The sequence below is a fragment of the Drosophila melanogaster genome, chromosome 3L (assembly GCF_000001215.4).
Source record: "Drosophila melanogaster chromosome 3L".
Lineage (NCBI taxonomy): Eukaryota > Metazoa > Arthropoda > Insecta > Diptera > Drosophilidae > Drosophila > Drosophila melanogaster.
Genome location: NT_037436.4, coordinates 14,534,853 through 14,557,445, shown reverse-complemented (window position 1 = coordinate 14,557,445; position 22,593 = coordinate 14,534,853). Strand labels below are relative to the sequence as shown.

Sequence of the window (22,593 nt, the reverse complement as noted above, 5' to 3'; positions counted from 1 at the left end):
ACTAAAAAAATTTCAAAAGGATCCCACGTAAATAAACAAATTTGATTGACGTCAAATACTACAATATGTGAATTTTACTATTACAACATTCAGCAATAAAAAGTGTAAAAGGTTAGCCGATAAACCCATTGAACTTTTCTGATCTCTAGGTTGGGGTGGAAAATTTTCATAGACATTTTCCTGTTGATTATTTTGATGCGAAATATTTGTATTTTACAATCGTGTTCGCGTTGCAGTACGACTTTTGTAATTTATATTTAAACATGAGAGTATATAATTATACAAATATGTATATGTAAGGTATATTAATGATTATCTGTGCTTAATACTCTTTTAAAGGGTATTTTTAAATGAAATAAATATATAAATATAAATATAAATGAAATAATATAAAGCCTATTATTTGAAAGAAACATTTTGTTAAAAAAATATACTAGCAAATACATAAGCAGATTTATACAAATCTGAAATTTCTTTTAGTAAAATATCTTGAACATGTTTGAGAACCCTTTAAATAATAAAGGGTATTCGATCCTTTGTTAGGGTATTCGAACAATCAGTATTGTCCAGGTAACCTTGCATTCCTACATTTTTTATAATTATTTTTATATGTGCATGCATTGATAAGCCAAAAGGTGACCCATTTGAGACCTACGCGATGCGTTAAATATAACAAGTTAACAAATATTTTACTGATCAGTCTATAAGGGAGTTACTTCAATAAATATATTGTAAGATATGCCAAAAAAGGGAAACATCCTATATCAGATTGATATCCGTTCGCAGAAGAAACAACCTAGCACCTAACAAACAACAAAATCAAAATAAACATTTCGAGTTTCGAATTGGGTTCAATGGCCAGCCAAACGAACTACTCCCTAGAATATGTGATAGAATAATAAACATTGTAAAACCATCAGATATCATTCAAGACTGCAGACTGACCTCAGTGAAAATGGAAGGTTAATTGAATCAAAATTTGTGCCAAAATCTAAAGTGCGCAGAAAAAGATTTTGTCTGAGAAATTTTGCAGCTCACTGACTCATACAGCGGCCATGTAAACTGTGAACTAGTCTACGCGTTTCTAGTTGTATCTACAAGCAACACACTGTATCTGTATCTGCATCTGTGCGCACACATGCTCATCTACAGATACATTTGAATCTTGCCAGTGCAACGCACGCATTTAACATTGGATGCTATGTTTGCACATATTTTTCTGCCTGACTTTTTTCTCTCTCACTCGAAATTAATGTCGCATAAACCGGAACCATTAATAAACATTTTAGTGCAAATTTGCGGGATGGGGAAATAGTGTTCATCGGTTTATACCGTTGTCGCTGATCGCGAAGAAAGGCGGAATTGCTTATTTGTAGGTTGGCATTGCCAATTTGTTCATTCACTATTTGAGTTCCATGAGTCGGAAAATGTTTATTTTAAATAGAAAATGTGTTTGAACCTGTTAGAGGTAAATCAATGTGCTAAAATCAATTTTCATTTAAAAATATCCATGCCAACCATGGAATTACCATCTTTATATAAAAGAAAAAAACTCAATTTAAATCACGCCACTGCTTTGTGTTCGTTAATTTAAATGTTTCTTTAATTGCTTATCAGGTAGCAACCCAAAAAAGTTAATCTCCGATATTATGCAAAATTATTTTATCAGCCGCGATTCAATAACACAATTTGGAACCTGTCAATTAGCTCTCTTCCTCTTGTTTTTATTATTTGCAAAAATGTTGATTAAATTAGGCAGGTGTTCCTTTTGCTTAACATCAACATTTCATTGCAATTAGAAGGGAGATTATAGAATAGCTATATGCTTTAAAGAGGATCCAATAATTTAAATGCACCTAATTATATTCAGATATTATTTCATTATGAAGCAATTATGTTTTGTTTGCAGAAACCTTCTACCAAGTATTAAAAAAACATAGTCAATCTGTCGCATGCTCTTTACTTAATCAATCGAAAGGTATTACAAAACGCCATTGACTTGGAGGTGTGCCGCAACTTACTTGCAATCCAAATACATTAGCCACAGTAAACACTCGGCTGGCCAAACTCTCGACTCTCGTTTCGACAGGTGTGTTGATAAGTGGCACCTTTCTGTTTGTTTGGCGATTAACAGGTCTATAATGAAGAGGTTTCGTCTGCCTATTTTTAGGGTGTTTGGGGAGTTCTTCAACTGAACTACTAGACTATCAACATGCGATATCAGACGTTGTGGCGTTAGCACCTCCCGTCTGGCCAAATAATTGTACTATATAGATACCGTGGTGTATAGTGTCGAGCCCGTCTGGCGATGTCAATGGAACTATCGCCCTCCGATTACGAGTATCTGAGGCAGCCGGCGAAAACGTGATCAGTTGTGGTCGAGTTCAGATGCGGCTGCTGTTTGCGTGAAAGCTTTGGCTTTCTATATATACGCGCGTGTATATATTTGCATAATAAATCGCATAATTAAGTTTGTTTTAATGCTGATCGTCGAGTATCGATTGCAGTAGTTGCAATGGAAAATTACGCGATCGCAATGCCAGCAAAACACGCAAGAAAACGCAGCTTGGGATCTCAGATTGCCTATGACCCCGTACAAAGTGGAAAAGGATCATCGGTTGAAATGCCAATTCCCTGCTTTATTTATAGTGCAGACATATTGCGACTTTTCGATTTCCGCAGCGGAAGAGCCCCCTTTTCTTCCGCAGAAGGTGCTTGCCAAAAAAACAAATGCCATTTGATGGTAAGTACCACTTAAAAGTACGAGTATGTTGATTTATTTAATTTTCAATGATAACCAAAACAATGTCGGGATATAATAATAATAATAATAATAATATAATAAAATTTCGTTTCGAATGGGTATCAGGGTATTTGTTTCAAGAAGAATTGAAACCAGTCTGTATGGTATTTCAGCGGATTTGTATGACATATAGTATAAATCTATATGGTCTATCAGTAGTATTATATTTCATTCGAAATGTATTCATCTTGGCCTGCTTATTGCACAGAGATTCAAGGAATTCGCATTCATGGCTCATTTTGATTTATAAGAACGCAACAGAAAGTAAACAAATCAGGGTAGTGGGCATCGCACTATATAGCCAAATATATAGCGCAGCCTCTGGCTTCTTTCTTTATTTCGCGATCACGCTTTGATCAGGTGCTCTAGGTCAGTTACGGCATGCTGATCACTCTGCGGCGTTCTGTCTTCTGTCGCGTTCCAAAAATAAACCAGTTCTAAATTTATGATTTAAGTTTATGCTGCGCAGTTTATCAGCACTTTCGGGTGCTGATCTCTCCCTGCTGGTCCTGACTTTTGTCTGCATTGATAAGGCGAAAGAATCGTACGTGAGTCGCGCGCCTTCTTCAATCTAAATTTAAATCACCGCCAGAGGGATTTTGAAACTATGCGGTATACTATATAATATGCTATCAGGTGGCCTACACAAAAACTGATAACCAAGCGCCAATGGCTAATAATGTGGTTCGACTGATATGGATTGTCGGCCAGTTTCATCAGCCGTTTTGCACGTTTTTTAGCGGTGGGCCCACGACGCGTGTCTCTATGTTTAATTAATAATTATGCTTTGAGTCAGTCTGAGTTGCCTGACTTAATTTTTTTTATTGCTGTGCGAGTTGTCTAGACATTGGGTACCTTTCCACTTTGGGCGTGTGAATCTGGCGAGCTACTTGTATGTTTTCTTTTGGATCAGGCTCACGCAGCTGGTGAATGATTTGGCATGCTGGAAATAAACAAAATTTCCGTTTTTCTATTGAAGCGTTTTAAAAAATTGAATTTTGAAAATATGAAAACATAACGTGTGGAAATTTTTTATAGTCCCATAGAATAAATAGCCCCATAGAAGGGCAAGTTAATTATTGAATACATCAAATAATGATAATGATTTTAATAATAGTTAAAATCATGTTAACCATATAATTAACAAGATTCAGCAACATGGGGACACACCTTAATCGAGTGAAAAATGGAAAGTCGCTCGCATAAATTGAAAAATGTCCCCAACGACATCCGTTGAAACCGAGGAAACTATAAGTACAACCGCATCCCCAAGATACATGCATGAGAAAATATGAAAATCTGCACAGAAATAGACAAGACATATTTATGTAAAAAGCGTGTGCCACTAAATTTGCCAGCGGGTGCAAACAAAGAAGGGGGTAAAATGCAATTTCAAGTGCAACCGAAGAGAGAAATCTTGCTGAATAATAGCATATAAGAGCAAAAAAAGAGAGTTGTGTAATTAGGAAGCCTGAATGCACCCTGAAAAAAGGTATAGGGCATTCCTGACGACAAGGAAGTAGAAAATGGGTGCCAATGTAAGTGAAACCTATCTATTCAATGGTTTAATCACCATCACGATATATCTTAATTTTTCACAAATCTAAATGAAAAGCTCTTCATTGAGATAAAATTCCCAGTCTCCATAACGTACATATACTACGCCCCTGTGCCATCTCATCTGGTCTATGCCGATAAAAATGACCGGCAACTGCAACGAGGCACTCAAGTAACCACTTCTGTATGCACGCAGGGATCTCTCGAAACCGGCTTTCAACTAGGCAAGCAACTTAGCCGGCCGGCTCTTTTGCCCCTAACCCCTTTCGAAACCCCTTTGTCCGCAGAAACCCCCTTCATCAGCGAGGTTCAATGGGATGCTGCGTTGGCAGTCGAAGAAGAAATGAAGAAAGTGCGCATTCAAAGTACGTTTTTGTTTAACAGTCGTTGAGGCTCTTGAGAGACAAAAAGCGTGATCTCTTCAGAGAGTTGCATTATCATGGGCTTCGAGATGTGATTTCAAATCAGGCATTACGAAAACATTTCCCTGATCAAAAAAGAAAAAGACTCGAATGTCCATGCCTATGCACCGAACCGCCATGAGTGAATGTACACCGAGCACGCACACCAAAAATAGAGCATAGATAAAACTCAAATACATATACAGTCTCTATATAAAGGAGGCCCAACCACAATTTCGAGTTCCGAATAGTCGAGCCTGAGACTGCATTTTTGAGCAGACTTGGTTGCATTCAGCGGTTTCCGCTTGTCTGGGACAGTTTTGATGTGGGTACGACAGATATCATGTGGGTCGAAACTGGCCTGAACTCTACATGCATAGATTGGAAAAGAAAAAGCGACGAGGAAAATCAATTTCAATGCTTCATTAGTTGAGTATTTGAAATTTTGAGCCTCTTACGCAGGTTTAGGTGTTGATTTCTATTTTAATAATGGCCTTACGCGCGAGTTTTATGGGATTGATGAGGAATTTTAAGCTATAATCACTAATGACTTGGACTATTTTTAATACGAATGCATTTATAATCAGCTGATAACTTATCAAAGCAGATAAAGTACTTTTTGAGACATAGACTTAGGTTTTATAGTATTTATTATTTATAAAAAATTTCAATTAATATAGTTGCATATTTTCCTTTTTTATTACCAAAATCGATTAAATTCGAAGAGCTTTTTATAAGTTCAGCAATGAAAATAGACTAAAAGTGTCTCATTCACGAGACCCTAATGGAAGGCCTAATTGATTTACATATGTCAGGGGAGCACCCTCACATAAAAGAAATGCGTGGGCAGACACATAAAACCAAAACCCACTCACAAATGAGTCGAGTGGTGAATAATGTCCCATATTCAATTGAGTGCGGAAGAGGCCCTTATAAATCTGTGTGTGAAATATCTTTTATAATAAAAAACAATTTAACTAATAATACCAATTCTAGTTCGTAAGGCTATAAATATTGAACTGAACAGACCAGAGGCTATAACCTATCGACTTCGATAAGATAAATATTTAAAAAGCTGAGACGGAAAAAGTGTTTGCCAAACTCCTTGAAATTCACTTGAGCGCCACGAGGCTCAGTGGGAAATTTGATTTTGGGAGATGGGATGCTTCCCGTGCATGTGATCATGTCTCGAGGGGCTGACACCCGTTTTGACTTTTGTCACCGCCAGTGGCGCCAAAACTAATCAAAGCAACTAGGACCGACGCTAAATCGAAACCACAACTACAATCACTGCGGAATACCAAAATGCAATCAAAATATGCAAGCCACGTCGATCAGGAGAGAGAGAGAGAGTGAGAGAGAGACCGGGGCTATTCTAGAAACCTAACGCGAGTTCAGAACGCTGAATTATGTATACCCTTTAAAGTACTAACAGAGCAGAAAACTTAACTGTTTTATGTGGTCGTTCATTAGTAGTAAAAATGGGATGATTTTATTTTATTCTGCTTTACTGTTATTTCTGTTTTCTGTTTTTATATACTGGCCTCTTGAATATATAACATTCTGATAACATTACAAACGCTCCACTAACATGTCTATATGTCTTGGAAGGGAATTCAAACAACCAATCTCTCTCTTTTTCTTTTTCTCTCTCTCTCTTTTTCTGTCGCCCCGATCAAGTCTTAACGGCAAGTTGCAGCAACAAACATTTTCATTCGTTTTCGCATCGTCGAAGCGTACGGTTCATAGGAGGAACGGAACGAAGCGGGGAACGCGACGGAAACTAGTTGCTGTTTTTTTGTCCGTGTTAAATAATTGACACAAGAAAATTTAGCTACACTTAAGCAAAGTCCGCGAAAAATCTATTAAAAATCGTTCGTCGTTTTGTGTGTGTGACCACGAAAAAAGTGCCCCGATCGGAGGATTTTAATAAATTCAATTAAGGTTCCGTCCCAACGATCGTTTTTCATTGTCTGACGCTCACGCGTGATGTACAAATGAAAAAGTAAAAATTTAAATAAGATCAAAGAAAGAAAGATCACAGTAAAATTTAAAGTGGATTGACTGCACAAGAAAAAGAAAAGTTCCTTACCTCCTAGCCAGAAGTCAAAAGTGAAGCGGAAAACAGAGTGGAGATAACAATTAACGGTTAGTTGTAAAGCTAAAACTACACAATAAACATATCATGAAAAACTTTATAAAACATAAGAAGGGGGGCATTTTATTATTTTGGGTATCAGCATTTACATCACCTTGTTTCGAATCAAACTGATTTTAACATGCATTTGGACCAAACTAACAACGTTTCGAATGTTATCTCTTATGGAAATGGTATTGCTATATTATACCATCATTAATTCCGATTCCACCTGAGATTAGCAATTAATATGAAATTTCATAAACATATATTATATATTCGGATCATGCATTCTATTTACACATTACTTTCCAATTAAACGTTCATTTATTGCCGCGCTTCGATTAGCAACAAAAACAAATCGTTAATTTTCTATATTTTTCCACAGGGGCTTCCATACCAAAGTTCCTTGTTTGTAGAGATCATTGTAATCAGCGCAGATCGAAGCCATATATAAAATGATTTCGCACAGTCCGCCCATATTCAGTCACAGTCCACCCGTTAGTTTTCTGGCGGACTTCATGAGCGGACATCCCCGTCAATCGTTGAAGTAAGTTTACAAAAGTATATAACTCATAAATAAATATAGCCAGCAATTGGACTAATTTAACACAGAATTGCTCTAAGTGAATCCACGAGTTTCGGCAGCCAATCAAAACAAATTAAATAGCCAAACATCATTGAAAGAGTACCAATTCTCAGGTTTTTTCATGTCGAAAGAAAATATTTTTTTAACTTTCTTATCGATTGATAAGGAACTAGAAGCATTTTCTGATGCATCATCTTTTATGAATTTAACAAGTGGTGTACGTGTTAATAAGAGAAACGATATAAATGTCTGATAACCTGAAAAACCATGTGATAGTAAATGAATTAAACTGAGAGATAAAAAATACATAACAGATAAAAATGATTAATACCCTTTTGCATTAGGCGTTCTCTCTGGCGAATATTTAAACAATAATTTTAAACATTCAAATTTAAAACAAATTTCAAAATACCCAAACATAACCCACATTAACAAAATAAACAGACCGGAATGCCGTAATTCCATTTAATGAATATAAGAACTCAGTTGTTTACACAATCCAGAAAAGGAATATTATCGATCTCTCGAGGGCTGCCCATATTGATTCACATGAAACACCTGTTTCAAGTGTCGTCTATGGAAATTTTAACACCTGATCAAAGGCAGGAAACATGTCTTACCCAATACATAGTATTAAAACCTGAGAACTATTCGAAAACACAATGAATGCAGGTACTAAAAATATTCGTGCTAAGGCTCGTTTTTGGTTGACAACAACAGATTGGCAAAATATGAAAAGCAAGCATTCAAGATCAAGGCAAGACAGAATACTGAACCAAAACAAACATTTCGCCGATTCTGAGGTGATCTTTCGCTGGTGGAGCCAACTGAGATTTGAAGATTCGTTCACGAGTCGTGGGGGTGACGCCAAAAATTTGCTTGGCGACAATTTGCGCGTGGCGCTTGACGCAACTTTTTTTCTCAGGGGCACACGAGCAAGCCGAAAATTTGACAAATTGGTAAAGGGAAGAAGGGTAATATCTATATATTATATTTATACAGAGGCGAGAGCAATTGATTGAATTAAAGCAATTTGCCGTGCTTCATTTGCTGCACGCGCTGCATTTTCATCATATTTGTTGAGAGTATTTTATTTTTGGGAATGATAAATATACAATACCGAAAATTCGTATAACTTATATTCGTATATATGAGGACTTCAGCTAAAAATAAATCTATATCTAGAGTATGGCCAAGCAAAACAAACGCTACAAGAACCGGTAAAAAACTAAATAATCAGTTAAGATTAAAGAGGTTCAGTAGATAAAACTGTGGGAGGTAATACATGCGAAAGCCCTACTGCGATCCCTACAACTATGAACATTTCTTATCGGGGCACGTGAGCGGCATGCCTTCAAACAAACCGAGTACTCCAACCAACTCAAGTAACTCAGCTGCTAATGCGTCAACTCACTTGAAATTTCACAGCGTGATTTTACAACAGTTTACCCCACCCAATACCTAGAACTACCCACGTAACTGGGCGGGTCGTCATCGAAAATGATTGAATTCTTTTGGTTGCCAACTCAAGCACTAAATATGCTGATATTGTCTCCAGACAGCGCCAATTAGCCAAAAAAAGTTGATGATAACAGCAGAGCAGACGGAAATGTTCCCATAGCCAGGCCCACGCCGAAAAAGACGTATCAGCATGCCGTCAACATATGTTTAGCATGCAAAAGTCCACGCGAACCCCATTGAACGATCCTTATCAACCATTGACTTTTAGTTTTATGAATGTCTAGCCGAAAAATTATGATAACTACAAATGGGATGTGAACTGTGCCAAATGAGTAAGACCAGCGAGTCTCTCCGACTATACAATTTTAGAAATGACTCACTGAAGAACCCAAACAAATATGCTTCATATTCATACTATACATTTCCCACCCACGGCAAACCCGAATTAAGTGAGGAGGTCGCGCGCAACTCCTCTTATCAGCGATGTTTCTTTATAGACAATATACACGTATCAGTAGGACTACACAAGTACAAGTACAAATACAAGTAGTACATGGGCCTCCGAACAATGAAGGCAGGCATTGAGGCAGTAAAAATTAAAGCCACCACTCTTATCAGGACTGATAAAAGGCAGCTTAATGCGTAGATGCTTGAAATAAAAGACTGATCTTGGGAATTTCTTTTCTGCTTTCCAAACGAAAAAAGAATCACAAAAAATGGTCAAAACAATTGAAAGATGGCTACCATCTGCTGATGTTTAAATATAGAAATTATATTTTCAATTAGTGGTGTTAGAGATATATATTTTAACTGATTGTGATATATTCAACCTTCGATATTCAACCTTTTGATTTTTTGAACGAATTCAACACTCATTTAAAAGGACAGAATAGTAACGAAATTAAGTTATGAAATAAATATTAAATAAATTTATTTTAAGAAACATTTTTATAGTTATTAATTTAAGTTTTGAAATACAAAAATAAACCAATTAAACTTGCATACCTTGTTTCAGCTACAATGACGAGCCCAACAGAGCGTCGCGCTACTGCCGGCCCCAAGTGATAACGCTGGCCTCCAAAGCCATGGTCAACAACGCCTCGGCGGCGGTCCAGGGTCAGGGTCCCAGTCAGCAGAAGGCGGGTGCCACGCCCCTGGGCGTGGGCAGTCGTTCCGGACGGAGTTACCTGGAGCGAATGGCCTCGGCGCCGCTACTCACCAATCAGCCCAAATCCTGTCTCAGCCGCAAATCCTGCCTGCACAAATCCCAGAACACTACAGCCAGTTCCGCAGATCTCTCGCCGACGGACACCGATGTCGCGGACAGTGCCAGTCATAGCTGTATCTGCAGCAAGGATAGTGACAGCAACGGCGAAGTGAGGTGAGTGTGCGGGCGATAAGATTACGTAATGTAGGTAACTCGATACAGCGGCGCCGAAACGATCAAGAAGGCTGTAAATGCCGGCGGACTCAGTCACTTTGACGTCAGGCCTTCAAAGATTATGGCGCCGCACTTATTAAACCACCAACTGAACTAGATGGGAACTTAGTGGTGTGAGAGCCTGGGTAATTGTGGTCAGAATTGGGTGTATCAACCTATAACAGATTCATTAAATAGTAAGATGTCAATTGAGGGGAAATCTTAAGGAAAGTCCGAGAAAGTAACACAAGAAGCTGTAGATGGTTTTCATAGCGCATCTTAACTATGTAGACTGTGGTCAAAAAGAAATCGAAAGCTTATGATTCAAACTTAAATCTTTGAATTTTAATATGGGGAGGATAGGATTTTGGTTCTAAAAATTGGAACGTGAAAAGATCATTTCTTATAAAACTGCGAAAATACCACTTCCGCCATAATATTTTATAAACAAAGATTAATCGTTTATAAGACATTTGCAATAGTTCTAGTAAAAGGAATAAGAAAATCTGTTGGCAGTCGAACAACTTTCCCACAGACGTCATAGCCGAGCACATGTCATTTATTAAATAAGCTGAGAAAGCCAATTGCAGACGGCCGCCAGGCTAAACAAATGCAAAAAGATCATGAAATATACTTGAAAATATATTTTATATATTTTTAAGAGCATGCAATTTCACAAAAACAAAATATAAATTATCTAAATGACTGTAGAAATAAGCCAAAATAAAAACACGCCACTGCATCGCGAGTCGAGAATCTGTATCTCGTATATCTGAGATAAAAAATCTCACATTTTAAGACTCAAATGGGAATAGACTGGTATTTAGTATAGACCCCAACAGCGAGGCGCCATTATTTTCGTTTTCCATTTCCATTTATTCGCTATATATAGGGAAGATACATTATCGATTCATGTGCAGGCCATGAAAATATTTGGGTTATCGATGTCTCGCAGATATTTTGTAAAATTGTATACATATGTATATTTCGCTTTCAACGAGCCCTAGAAATAATTTCCTTTTTGCACTTGAATCTGACATTTTGAGAAATGCCTAAAAATACATATGCCACGAGATAGAGAAAATAATTTATACGTTCATTTGCGTCAAATGCGAACACTATTTCTATTTGGGCTGCGTCTCTAGACAAGAGATCAGGCTTAAAGCTACGCAGCTACTCAAACGAATGCAATTAACCATAATATTATCAATGTAAACCAGACGTGTGCTTGTTGCTGTTGGAGATTTTGTGTACACTTTGCGGTTGCGTATTTTGTATGCCTCGTTTTATCAGTTACGAAATCCACTGGGAAAAAATTAATTTACCAATTCAAATCTTCAGAGTAAATTATAATTCATTTAAGTTAACACAAGAACGTAAAGCAATGCAATAGAAAAATTATTAAGAATTATATTTATTGGAGGCTTGATTTAAGAATTGAAGACCTTATTCATCACCTTCCAAAGCATATCGCATCTGCTCGTCACCCATTTGGCCCCACATTTTACAATGAGTTTTGACAGCCAATGAAAGATCTTTCTTTTGTCTTAATTAGCCTCCCCAAAAATCATCAAGATCAACCACAAAACGAGGCAGACGGTTCACGTCAAGGCCGAAGAATTATTAGCATAGAAGCGTGATCAAGCGAAAGGCGTCATCTCATAAAAGACACAATTTTTTCGGGTGTAATGTAACTAAAAATATTTCAACATTACAAGCCTCGGAATACGAATGCACACAAACGTAAGGTTATATATAGAGATGGGGAGATATGTCTGATGTTCATGCAAAGATCACGTGAATCGATCGGAAAAGTGAGTCTGGGGCACATGGGTCTGCTGTAAAAATGTTGGCGCACCTTTAGCTGAAAAATGTGAAAGAATTTCGTACATTTACAACAATTTTATTTCATTCGTAATTAAATTTATATTTATTGGTAGCGATCGAGATAATTAAGAAAAACCAAATCCACGACAGAATTTTCCGAGTTAAAACTATTTTCAGTCTCTTACTATTGGACTTTGCTTAAAATTTCAGAAAAATATAAACGATAGGTATATTTGGCGAAACTGAAATTCTTATGGGGGAAATAAAATAGAAAATACAGAAAATTTGGCGACATACAATACGGAACTACCTTGATTCGTTTACAAAAAAGTAGTTCGATTGTAAGGTCAACCAGAATGACCATCAAATCAGTCAGTTGTAAAAATTTCAACAGGTCTTGCCAGAATATTTTTATCGGACAGGTTATTGACTTTAGAAAATGAGGGAACTCGAACAAGGTCTGCAAATTGAAAACTGAGGAAATTAAAAAGTATTTTTAAACACAATTTTCATTTACATTACAAGCGTTTCGATTTTAAAAAGCCCTTTTGGTGCAGCCAAAACTTGTTTCTCCTGCACCCATCAACGATCTTAATGCGGCTTGCATATTGAGGAGTTTACAAATTTATGGACTTTAAACCGGACCCACGAAAATAAATGCGTTCCGTAACGCATACGGAATTGTGACTGCCTTTGGGTTTTAAGAAAAAACAGTTGATAGTCGTATCTCGTTTCCCTTGGAGAAAATGTAAGCCAAGTCGGGGAAAATCAATGAAAATGTAAATGATTTTTTTTTTTTAATTTGATTTTTCGGGTGATCTCTTTCAAGTTGACAAGTTTTAGGAAAGCGGTCGGTAAAAAATGAGACCCGTCCGCGGTCTCCGGTTTCTGGTTGGCGGCCTGCTGGGCGTTGAGACCCACCCCACACACACCAGATAAGCGATCGCTAAGAAACCTGTTGAAGAAAATGCAGCAACAGCAGGCGCACACCGATCATGCCCTCGATGCGTGATGTCGTCGATGTCGGTAGTCGGTAGTCGTTACGATCCGATTCTGGCCGAGTCGGGTGGTACGATCTGCCATCTCAGATACACCATCACCATCACCGATCTCTGGCAATACGGCTGGGGTACAATCAACAGAGAGCCAGTCTGTCGATAGCCATTTCAATTGTTGGCTATTTGTACTTCCCATATATATTTAGCACTCGATGCGTTCCCGCCGACTCTCCTCCAATTTGCAGACCAAATAGAGTCTGCTCTGTGTGGGGCCATTAGTCGTAGGTCTGCTCCAACTGACGGAAACTTTTCGCTTTGGGTTTGGCAACAGCAAAGAACCATACAAAAATCGAGCCCCTACCGAAGCTGATTAGCCAAAATTAGTCGCTATATCTTATCGAATTTATGGCCAACTTTCTAAATAGAACTTGTATGCGTATTTTTTTCAGTAATATGAAAGTCAAAAGGGCGGAACATTTGTTCGAAGAGTTTGGAAAGTAATTAACTGCAGCAAACATTTGTATTGAACACAATATATTATTATATTGTATTATTCGTATCTGCATTTAAATTAGGTAAAATTTTAAAAGTCCAATGAATTTCAGATTCCAACTAAATTTCGTTGAATAACTTATATATTTTGAATCACGAGTTATCCTCTATATTTTATATATCTTAGTGGGTGTGTTTTTATTTACATTTAAGCAAAAGAACCGTGGGAAGAGTCGCCCAATAACATGGGTGCAAAAAGAAAGGAAAAGCAAAAGTAGGCGTGATTTACATATAGATTAAGGCAAATCTTTGGCAAAGCCGTACGTGACTTCTAAAAATAAAACCAACAAAAAAATATACAATACACATTACTCTTTTTATGACGCAGGGAATTTTTCGGGAAACGCAAAGGAATAAAAATGATCAGCAGAATAGAAAAAAAAAAACACTAAAGGAAAAGTTTCACTCGACCGGGATTTTATATTACCAATTGTCAGACAATCGACAACTTTGGCACATATAGTAGGAGCTTTCAAAAATGGTTTTAAAAACTGCATTTGGCAAAGACGCAGTTTGCTTAACTAAAGTAAAAACAAACCAATAAAATGAAACTGTTAAGGATAGAAATCCGGGCAAAGAAAGATGCTGAGTCAATGACCACAAAGAAATAAAATAAATAATTCTGAATGGGGGGTCAAGTCAAACTGATAAAGCCAGGGTCAAATCTATATTTGATAATGTATATTTTAATAATTAATAATTTGCTTATAATAGATTGCGATGTACTCAATGGATGGTATTTCTTTTTTTACTTTTTGCAGCCGTGGCCCCAAAAAGCATGTGATCTTCGCTGATGATGAGGGTCTATCGCTAACCGAGGTTCGTGTGATGTCCGAACCCTCGAATGTGCCGCCATATTGGAGCATGAAGTTTCTGGAGCAAATTACACAGGGCCTGGTCAGCCCACATCCTCCGGATCAGTGGACAGTGGACTTCAAGCAGCCAGCCTCAGACTATCTATCATTTAGGTTGGTACCCTATTTACACAACTGTAAAATATATACGAGTATTCTAAATATTTGTATTTACACAGACAAAAGATAGAACGCGACTTTGTTTCCTTGGAGAATGTGATCGTCAAGGATGAGGAATCGATTGTCGTGGGCACCATCAAGGTGAAGAATATCGACTTCCAGAAGGAGATCATTGTCCGTGTGACCTGGGATGATTGGAAGAGCCAGCAGGATATCTTCTGTACATACGCCAGGGCCTATGGACCGGCTACTTGTGCTCATGTAGTCTTCGATACATTCTCCTTCAAAATCACCTTGCCGCCATCCTCCAAGCGCCTGGAATTCTGCATCTGCTATCGCACCAACGAAACAGAATATTGGGATAATAATGATGTGAGTTTGGCATCAAAATAACTTAAAAAATATTTTACATAATTTGTATTTGCTTACAGGGTAAAAACTACACCATTAGCAAGCGATCGCCCTTTTATTACAACGCCTTGTCGCCCTATGATAAGGGTCAGAATCGCAACTCGAGCCAGCAAATAAGGTCCACCCTGACCGATGCCTTGGCCAAGGTGCAAGACCAAAATGGCTGGCACCAGGAGCCACATACGCCATATTGGTGAAATCGCCTGGGAACGGGATTGGATTTTCCTGACCCAAGCGATTGAATAAAGTTTCTCATTTAGGCCACATGAACAGAAAGAAACAGAATTGGAAAAGATTTAAAGTGTTATAATCAGTTTCATTGACAGAGGGAGAGTCCAAAAGATTTTACCACTAACGAAACTTTTTGACCTAAGCTAATACCCGGTACAAATATCCCAATTTTAATGTGCCATTGACTTGAGGTTTACTCAATATAAAATGAGATAGGAGGGCTTATAACTACTTCTACTGAGCGAAGCCCGAATTTGTATGTCTTGTCTTTAGTCAACTTGATGGAATTTCAAAATCTATGTATAACTTTTTAAAATGTTTTATGTTTGACTGTAAAGAATTTTTGGAAAAGATAGATTTATATGTTTACCTGTATGCCTGTGTGATCGTCTACATCTATATAACTGATACTAGATTTATGTTAACTAAAAACGAAAAAAAAAACCTTATAAAAATGAAAGGAGATGAATTTTGAGGCGTGAAGCATTCAAGCAAACCATTGTTTCGAAATTTACTGCAACTGCAAAATAAAGAAAACAAAAACCAACAAAACACACATTATGAAAGAACACAAGAAAAGCAACAAAATTGTAGCCCTAAGTTTATTCGTTTTATTACTTTTTATTTCTATTCTTTTTATTTCATTATACACTTTTATCTTTTTGGTTACTTGAAACGCTAAGACTGAAATGGCTTGTTATGGAGAAGAAAACACGTCCTGCAATACATTATATAATAAAAAGAACCCAGCAATTTTCGCATCACCACATTACAGACAACAAAGTACTTTGTCCTCATCGTTCTGTGTGATCCAGATCCCCGACTATATATGATATATACACCTAGCTAGATTTAAGCGATTTGTACATACAGAAGCAAAAGCAAAACAATATACCAGAAAATTGCCTGTTAAATACATTTATATACACATATGAATTTAGTTATATCACGATGACTAGTTTTTAGTTCTTAGAGGTTATTTAGTTAGTAAGGAGCCCAACTGACGTAACGTGAATAAATCAACTATATATGTGCCCATATATAAAGCGTACTATTTAATTATTTAGTTTTTACTGGACTTATGACACAACGAGCCACTGTAATGTCTTATTCAGCTCAATGCTCATAAACAAAATAAATATTTTTGGAAAAAATACTGTAGTTCTTCTTATTTAGCCAAGACGTCCAAACCTTTTTTTAATAAATTTAATTGAGATGAAGATTTGCATTCGAATTCTATAGAAGCATCAAACAAATATTACAACAGTATCGAGTGGGTTATTAAAAATTAAATATGTAAAAATCGCTCATTGTGTTAAAATATTAATTATAATAGATTAGCTCAAACATCTTAAATCGACATTTTGTGCAACACATAAAAATTCTCGCAGACAATTGGCAGCTGATTACGATTAAACAAAACCGAAATTAGCCGTTTTCCTTTAAAGCAATCAGCATTCGTGATCTCTTGTTTGGTTACCTCACAATGCTAGTTAGTTATAGCGCCATAAAACCCCATTTTCAATGTCAGGGAAATCATAAGGTCATAAGGTTATCCCCACGATCGTTCTAATGTGATCACAGCCACAATCTATAATAACCAGTTCCCAATAGATAGACAAGATTAGAAAACGCAGCTTGGTAGAGTTTTTTATATTTTATAATTTAATTTATTCAGAGTGCTTTCTTGGGTATCGGGTCAGACAATTGAAACAGCATTAATATCATATTCGCATGTGTGGCCTGTGGGGGCAGCGGAGAGGAGATAACAAGGGGCTGGCCATCAAAGGTACAACATACGGACATACTTTCCAGCGAAAGCTAGACACACATAGGATTAAATATAGCACATAGTATAACAGAATATATATGGAATTGAATACTTTGAACTTGAGTGTAGCTTAGTTTCGTACGATAGAATGTTTGGCTTTTAAAGTTAGAAAGATGTGTTTATAAAAAAGTGTGTATAAGTGCTGTGTTAGAGAAATGCGTAAAGTGTTGTTTTGGAATGTACATGTGCAATGGCACACACGCAACATTAATGTATTCTTGCTGAGAAACAAGTATAAAGCATTTTCGCTATACTGAAACCGAAATTCGTTAGAAAGTAAAAGTATGTTGCTCCTGTGTCTGCCCACAATCGCTCCAACTAGTGAACTCTGTCCTTAAGGTAACCAATTGGACTAGCCCACTTAATGCTGCTTGGCCTTCAGGCTAGCTGGCATCTCTGGTGGTGGTGGGCGGGGAATGCCCAGGGCGACCTTCACACCATCGTAGATGAACCACTGCAGAGCGGTCAGGGTACCGATCATGATAATACGAGGAGTCAATCCGTTCCACATGCCACTGAAGCCCAGCGACTTGGCCACGCTGATGGCGCTAGCTCCCTTGGCCTGGTTCAGCTTGGACACCACCACATCAGCGGGATGCGACACCACGGCACAGAACACACCGGCGATGTAGCCAGCGGCGAAGGTCACGATCAGCTGCTCGCCCTTGGTGCAGTCGGCACGAGGCTTGGGCACCACATACCTGGGAAAAGTTGCATCATTAGTATTGATTTAACGGGGTTCGTTGGGGCTTGACAACCCGAACTGTGAACGGTATTGCTCTAGTTTTTACATTTGAACTTTCAGTGGCTACCTGCTAATTTGCACTTCAAAAGGAATGCTTTGCTTTTTTTATTTTATCCATAGTAACAAACTAGTTCTGAAATAATATGATTTTCCTATATTTGAACAAGATAAGCATTCGTCGTTGGTTTTTATTCTGGCGTGCCATTTATTAGATACGAATGGCATTCTTATCTGCTGACGCGCTAAAAGTTTATTTTATTATGAATACTTTCAGTTTTGATCAATTAGCATATCACTTTTGAAATTTCACAGATTAACAGTCTACCTTTAAACTATTGTAATAGCAAAACGCTAATACGAATACAGATATTGTGCACAGCACTGGTAAGTTTTTCCGCTGTAGAAACTAGAGGATACCTAAAGAGGAAATGTTACTTACTTGTAGAGCAGCTCCACGGTGCGCTCGAAGCAAGCGAACTTCATCATGGTGTATGGGATCTGTCGCATCCACAGGGGAACCAGACCCTTGTAGAAGGCATTGACGCCCTCCTCCTTTAGCATCTTGGGCACTGCCTCGCGGAAGTTGTTGGCGTATCCGGGAATAGTCTGGATCTTCACCTTGGCGGCCTCGAACGGCGCCAGAGCGATATCGGCGAAGAACTCGGCCGAAGCGGAAGCAGCCAGATACAAGGAGGTGCGGTACAGGTAGGCGTTCTCCTCGCCAATGATTTCGGCGTACTTCACCTTGAACAACTCGTACAGACCGAACTTGCACAGACCCTGAAAGATACAGAAACGCGGATTAGCCTGCTGTTTCTCAGAAGTTATTTTTCAGTTTGCAGTAGTATCCAAGATTTTATCTTCGGTATCTGTTTCTCCCGTAACCATAAAGTTGTCAAAGGTGTGTTGTTATTCTGAGGTATACTAAGATATCAGCCTAGGAATCAAACTTCCTAATGTTCGATTCGAATCACTTTTATCTGCTTCAAGCCCGGAACCGATGTAATTAAGGTCAGCCGACCTGGTCACGAGCATATAATTCGCCTCCAGACGATTATGCAACCCATAAAGTGAAGCCCAATCTCACCTGTGCCGAGTAGCCGAGCAGAGTGGGGAACCAGCCCTTAGCCAGTCCGCGGGCGCCCTCCTCCGCCACGGTGACCTTGAATCCGTGCACCAGATTCTTGTACTTGGCCTGGTCGACCTGCAGACGGCACTTCACCAGATCCAGTGGGACCACGAAGGTGTGGGTGGTGCCGCAGCTGAGAATGCCACCAATTCCGCACAGAGCGAAGTACTTGGTGCTGCCGAATTCGCACGAATCCTGCTGGTTGGCCACCGGGGTAGCGGCGGCGGCGATCTGGCGACCCTCAACCGGCTGGGGTTCCACCACTGGGGCGGCGGCATCGCATCTTGCCATCGACATGGGGGTGCGGAATGGCGAGTTCCGGGCAGTTTCAAAGAAGCTGGAGAACATCTTGATTCTGTTCTTGTTCTGGGGTCGGCTGAAAGTAGAGAGACCATCCATTAGTTACGTATATATGTACCTCGGAGGCGACATGTGCTTTATCTAATTATATATATAGCTGGGTAATCAGCTGCTTTTCGCTTTTGTAGGTTACATAACGGCGTGCCTCGAATTCCGAGCACCCGGACTTACGACACCAAATTTACCCGAAAAGCGAAGGATTTTAAGCAACCACGTAAATTTAGTGTATGTTAAGGGAGCGATAGAGCACCGCTCGGCTACTTTGATTTCGATTTTACAAAACTTATGCAATTTTCGCTCGGAATTTTCGCACTTACTATTCGTCAGCAACGTTAGCGGCTCGTTGGCGAGGATTCAAAGAATGAGGGGGGGCTCACGGAGGTGCAGCGATTTCTCACGAATACCAAAACGCCTTAATGGTTTTGCCGTGGAGAGGTGTAACTAGCGGATTGAGGATAGTTGGCCACACTCATGTCAAAATCTTCGGCTATGGACTGCAACCTTGGTGCAAAACTTTGGTGGCGCCTGAGCGTGGACTCGAACCATCTGCATACGAGGTATCAGGTGAGATTATTTTAATGCCATTGCCTTCGTTGTGAATAAAATATTAATTATTAATATTAATTTCATATTGATAACATTAGTTGTAAATATTTTGAAAAAATAATAAATTCATTTGTAAAATCCTCATATTTTTGCATAGTATTTGTGATTTGTTTTCTATTTTTACACAATAAAACAAATTTTAATCTAAAGCTTTATTGTATTTAGAACTCTCTGTAAAATATATAACAATTTTCAATTATATGTACATTTTAAATTTATAAGTTATAGCCCCATGGTAAAACTGGATAATTTTATGAGTAAATATGTGAAAATAAAGTTCTGCCATGATTTCACATGGGGTTGGCCCAATCCTTCACTTTTTACGCACGGACAGGAAATTAGGCCTTTGTATTCCATTTTATATTTCACTCTGCAAGTGAAGCAAAATTCACCCTGGTGATCTTCAGTTAATAAGATTTGACAACCGATTTCTGGTGACCAAACGCAGCAGACTTTGGCATTCATAGTATCTGTAAAATTAAAAAATTAGTCTTTTATTACTATTCAAATGCTTCTTATACCGATATGCAGTCCGGGTGGAACGCAAACACCCTCTTTATTGGTTGTTTTTGGGAATTCACCTTGTAGACGACCCAATCGCCTATAAAAGTTTCCTTCATAACAACTGAATCCTGTCTCTTTAATCCGACACATTTCCGTATTTTCCTTCCTACAATCTAAGCATCTCCCATTTTCTATTATAGATACGTTTTTTTCGGCACAGGTGATCAACAGTCTCCCACTGAGTATAATAAGAAAATATATACAATTAAAAGACATTTAAAATAAGAAAAATAATTCAATGAGACCGCGTTGATAAAGTTTATGTATGTATTTCCAAAGGCCACTATGTACGACTATTGTTACAAAACGAACAAAAGTGACTGATAATATACACTTGGATATTTATATTATGTAGGTTATTATTAAGTTCAAGGATTATTTAAGCCTTTCCGCCTTTTTTGTGGTTCTTACCAAAAGAACTTCAACGGACTCTTTCGCTAAGCTTTGAGTCTGTCTTTCGATTGTCTTTGTGCTTCTTTCTTTTTGTTTGCCGCCGTCTTTGCTTTTGCTTGTGCTTTTGTATTTGCTGTGTTTGCTCGCTCGTGGATTTCTGTGGAGTGAAGTTCGGTCGTCAGTTTGAGTTTGGTTCGTAGCGCGTTCGCACACGCGCGCTGTAGTAGTCCGATATATAGTTGATTCCCATTCGATCCGAGATCCGATCCGATATGATCGTTGTTGTGCCCCTCGCCGCCTCTCGCTCGCTCTAATCAGTTGGCCAACGTTTTAGGTCTGCGTACTTCGCGGCTAATTTCCAACTTAAGAAGTGAAAAACAACAAAATCTGGCAAATAATTGAGTAATTAAAGTTAAACGTAAGGAGAGCTGCTCTGCCAAGTGTTTTGTGTTAGTGCTTTTGTGTAACGGTCTGCTAACTGGAGCTGGATCTGAAATAGAGATTACGGCAAAGTGTTTTAGTAAATTGAATGTGGATAAGTTTTGAAAGCTTGAGAGTGGATGCGATAAACTGATCGATTTGGGTTTAGTCTGAGAAGAGGAAGCTTAAGTCGAAAAGTAATCAAGAGATTGGTCATGTTTTTGCAAGCGGAAAAGAAAGTTTGATTTAGGAGAATCGAAAAGTGATAACAAATGAGATATGAACTTAAGTGAAATATGGTTTAAGTAATAATAATATAATACATAATATGCATATACAAATGAATGAATATATCTTTCTAAAGAAAATACAATTAAGTTTTTAAAAATATTTCAAAATATCCTGTTAAAGTCTAGATTGAAGTAATCAATTACAATAACATTACACTTTGTATTGGATAAAATCAATAAAACATTGCAAATGTAGCTTTTTGAAATGTTTTGAATGGTATTAAAAACACCTTCGATCAACATAAAGAAAAGCTCACTGCATGTTGTAAGTGATCTCATAAGATTATCTCATTTCTATAAGCGGCAAATAACATGTAAACTCTGAACTGGTCATTTTAATTGATATTATCTTAGTAAATCTGTGTACATTAGGAAGATTCTATATTTAATAAATTAGGTTCCGAGTCTTCTAATATTTCTTAATAATTCTGACTGTTAGTGGTTCTCCTTTAAACAATTCATGGAATTTTATTGCCCATTTAAAACGAAGTGAGTCCTAAAGAAATTCAAAGAAAAACTAATCAACACCAGTTGCGACTAGTTAACCAGCAACAAAAATTGGCAACTTCCTTCAGTTGGGCGCCAAGTCATTAGCTACCCCAATCCTCCTCCTTTTTTCGCCAGTTTGGGGGCCCACTCAAAGTACCGCTATGACTAGACAGGCCTTGTCCATATATTTCTTTATTTTTTTGCTTACGAATATATATGCAGCCATTAGCCACCGCATCAACAAACGAGACGCCACAAACACACTCTGATCTTTTGAGGCGTTTTGAGGCGTTTTGACGTTTGCTTTGGGGCCCCTTCACTTTTTGTTGTGGCACTGCAAGAAATTGTTTGCTAGAAAGTCATTCCACAATGTAAAATTCGAGATAGAGACACTTCCTGTGTATG

General features: G+C 38.0%; 4 protein-coding genes across 9 annotated transcripts in view; 2 read left to right on the top strand and 2 right to left on the bottom strand.

Annotated features, from left to right (window-relative positions):
- The first annotated feature begins 6,470 nt into the window (after positions 1 to 6,470).
- On the top strand, positions 6,471 to 16,509 carry Gbs-70E (Glycogen binding subunit 70E). Of its 3 annotated transcripts, none has more exons than NM_001274913.1 (6): positions 6,471 to 6,909; positions 7,287 to 7,448; positions 9,964 to 10,329; positions 14,507 to 14,713; positions 14,779 to 15,091; positions 15,151 to 16,509. In NM_001274913.1, the coding sequence occupies exons 2-6, from the start codon at positions 7,357 to 7,359 to the stop codon at positions 15,325 to 15,327; spliced, it is 1,155 nt and encodes a 384-aa protein (NP_001261842.1). In that variant the 5' UTR covers positions 6,471 to 6,909; positions 7,287 to 7,356; the 3' UTR covers positions 15,328 to 16,509. The 3 variants fall into 3 exon arrangements, with proteins under 3 accessions (NP_001261842.1, NP_648708.2, NP_729979.1); NM_140451.3 differs by having other exon boundaries at positions 15,151 to 16,400; NM_168589.2 differs by lacking the exon at positions 7,287 to 7,448 and having other exon boundaries at positions 15,151 to 15,909.
- Positions 16,510 to 17,004: 495 nt separating this feature from the next.
- On the bottom strand, positions 17,005 to 19,795 carry Mpcp2 (Mitochondrial phosphate carrier protein 2). 3 transcript variants are annotated; one of them, NM_079345.4, is made up of 4 exons: positions 19,744 to 19,795; positions 19,025 to 19,442; positions 18,377 to 18,717; positions 17,005 to 17,893 (listed from the first exon to the last, which is right to left on the bottom strand). In NM_079345.4, the coding sequence occupies exons 2-4, from the start codon at positions 19,412 to 19,414 to the stop codon at positions 17,554 to 17,556; spliced, it is 1,071 nt and encodes a 356-aa protein (NP_524069.2). In that variant the 5' UTR covers positions 19,415 to 19,442; positions 19,744 to 19,795; the 3' UTR covers positions 17,005 to 17,553. The 3 variants fall into 3 exon arrangements, with proteins under 3 accessions (NP_524069.2, NP_001246757.1, NP_729978.1); NM_001259828.1 differs by lacking the exon at positions 19,744 to 19,795 and adding an exon at positions 19,598 to 19,720; NM_168588.2 differs by lacking the exon at positions 19,744 to 19,795 and adding an exon at positions 19,612 to 19,720.
- A 378-nt stretch (positions 19,796 to 20,173) lies between these two features.
- Positions 20,174 to 20,812, bottom strand: CG43246 (uncharacterized protein; the record flags this gene model as incomplete). Its single annotated transcript, NM_001259827.1, has 2 exons — positions 20,174 to 20,502; positions 20,554 to 20,812. The coding sequence occupies 2 exons, from the start codon at positions 20,810 to 20,812 to the stop codon at positions 20,255 to 20,257; spliced, it is 507 nt and encodes a 168-aa protein (NP_001246756.1). The 3' UTR covers positions 20,174 to 20,254.
- A 357-nt stretch (positions 20,813 to 21,169) lies between these two features.
- bbg (big bang) overlaps positions 21,170 to 22,593 on the top strand; it is a 123,449-nt gene continuing 122,025 nt past the window's right edge. Inside the window, exon 1 of one of the 2 annotated variants that reach the window (NM_140448.3) lies at positions 21,170 to 21,391. The gene's annotated coding sequence lies outside the window, so the exon portion shown is untranslated. Of the gene's footprint in view, positions 21,408 to 22,593 lie in introns of both variants that reach the window. The other variant, NM_001259826.1, reaches the window with a different exon arrangement.

Coding starts and splice junctions, on each gene's coding strand:
- Mpcp2 (NM_079345.4), bottom strand. CDS start 19,414: ATGTTCTCCAGCTTCTTTGAAACTGCCCGGAACTCGCCATTCCGCACC. Junction 18,718..19,024: donor TGCTCGGCTACTCGGCACAG/GTGAGATTGGGC, acceptor TGTATCTTTCAG/GGTCTGTGCAAGTTCGGTCT. Junction 17,894..18,376: donor ACCGTGGAGCTGCTCTACAA/GTAAGTAACATT, acceptor AACTTTTCCCAG/GTATGTGGTGCCCAAGCCTC.
- Gbs-70E (NM_001274913.1), top strand. CDS start 7,357: ATGATTTCGCACAGTCCGCCCATATTCAGTCACAGTCCACCCGTTAGT. Junction 7,449..9,963: donor CATCCCCGTCAATCGTTGAA/GTAAGTTTACAA, acceptor ACCTTGTTTCAG/CTACAATGACGAGCCCAACA. Junction 15,092..15,150: donor AATATTGGGATAATAATGAT/GTGAGTTTGGCA, acceptor ATTTGCTTACAG/GGTAAAAACTACACCATTAG.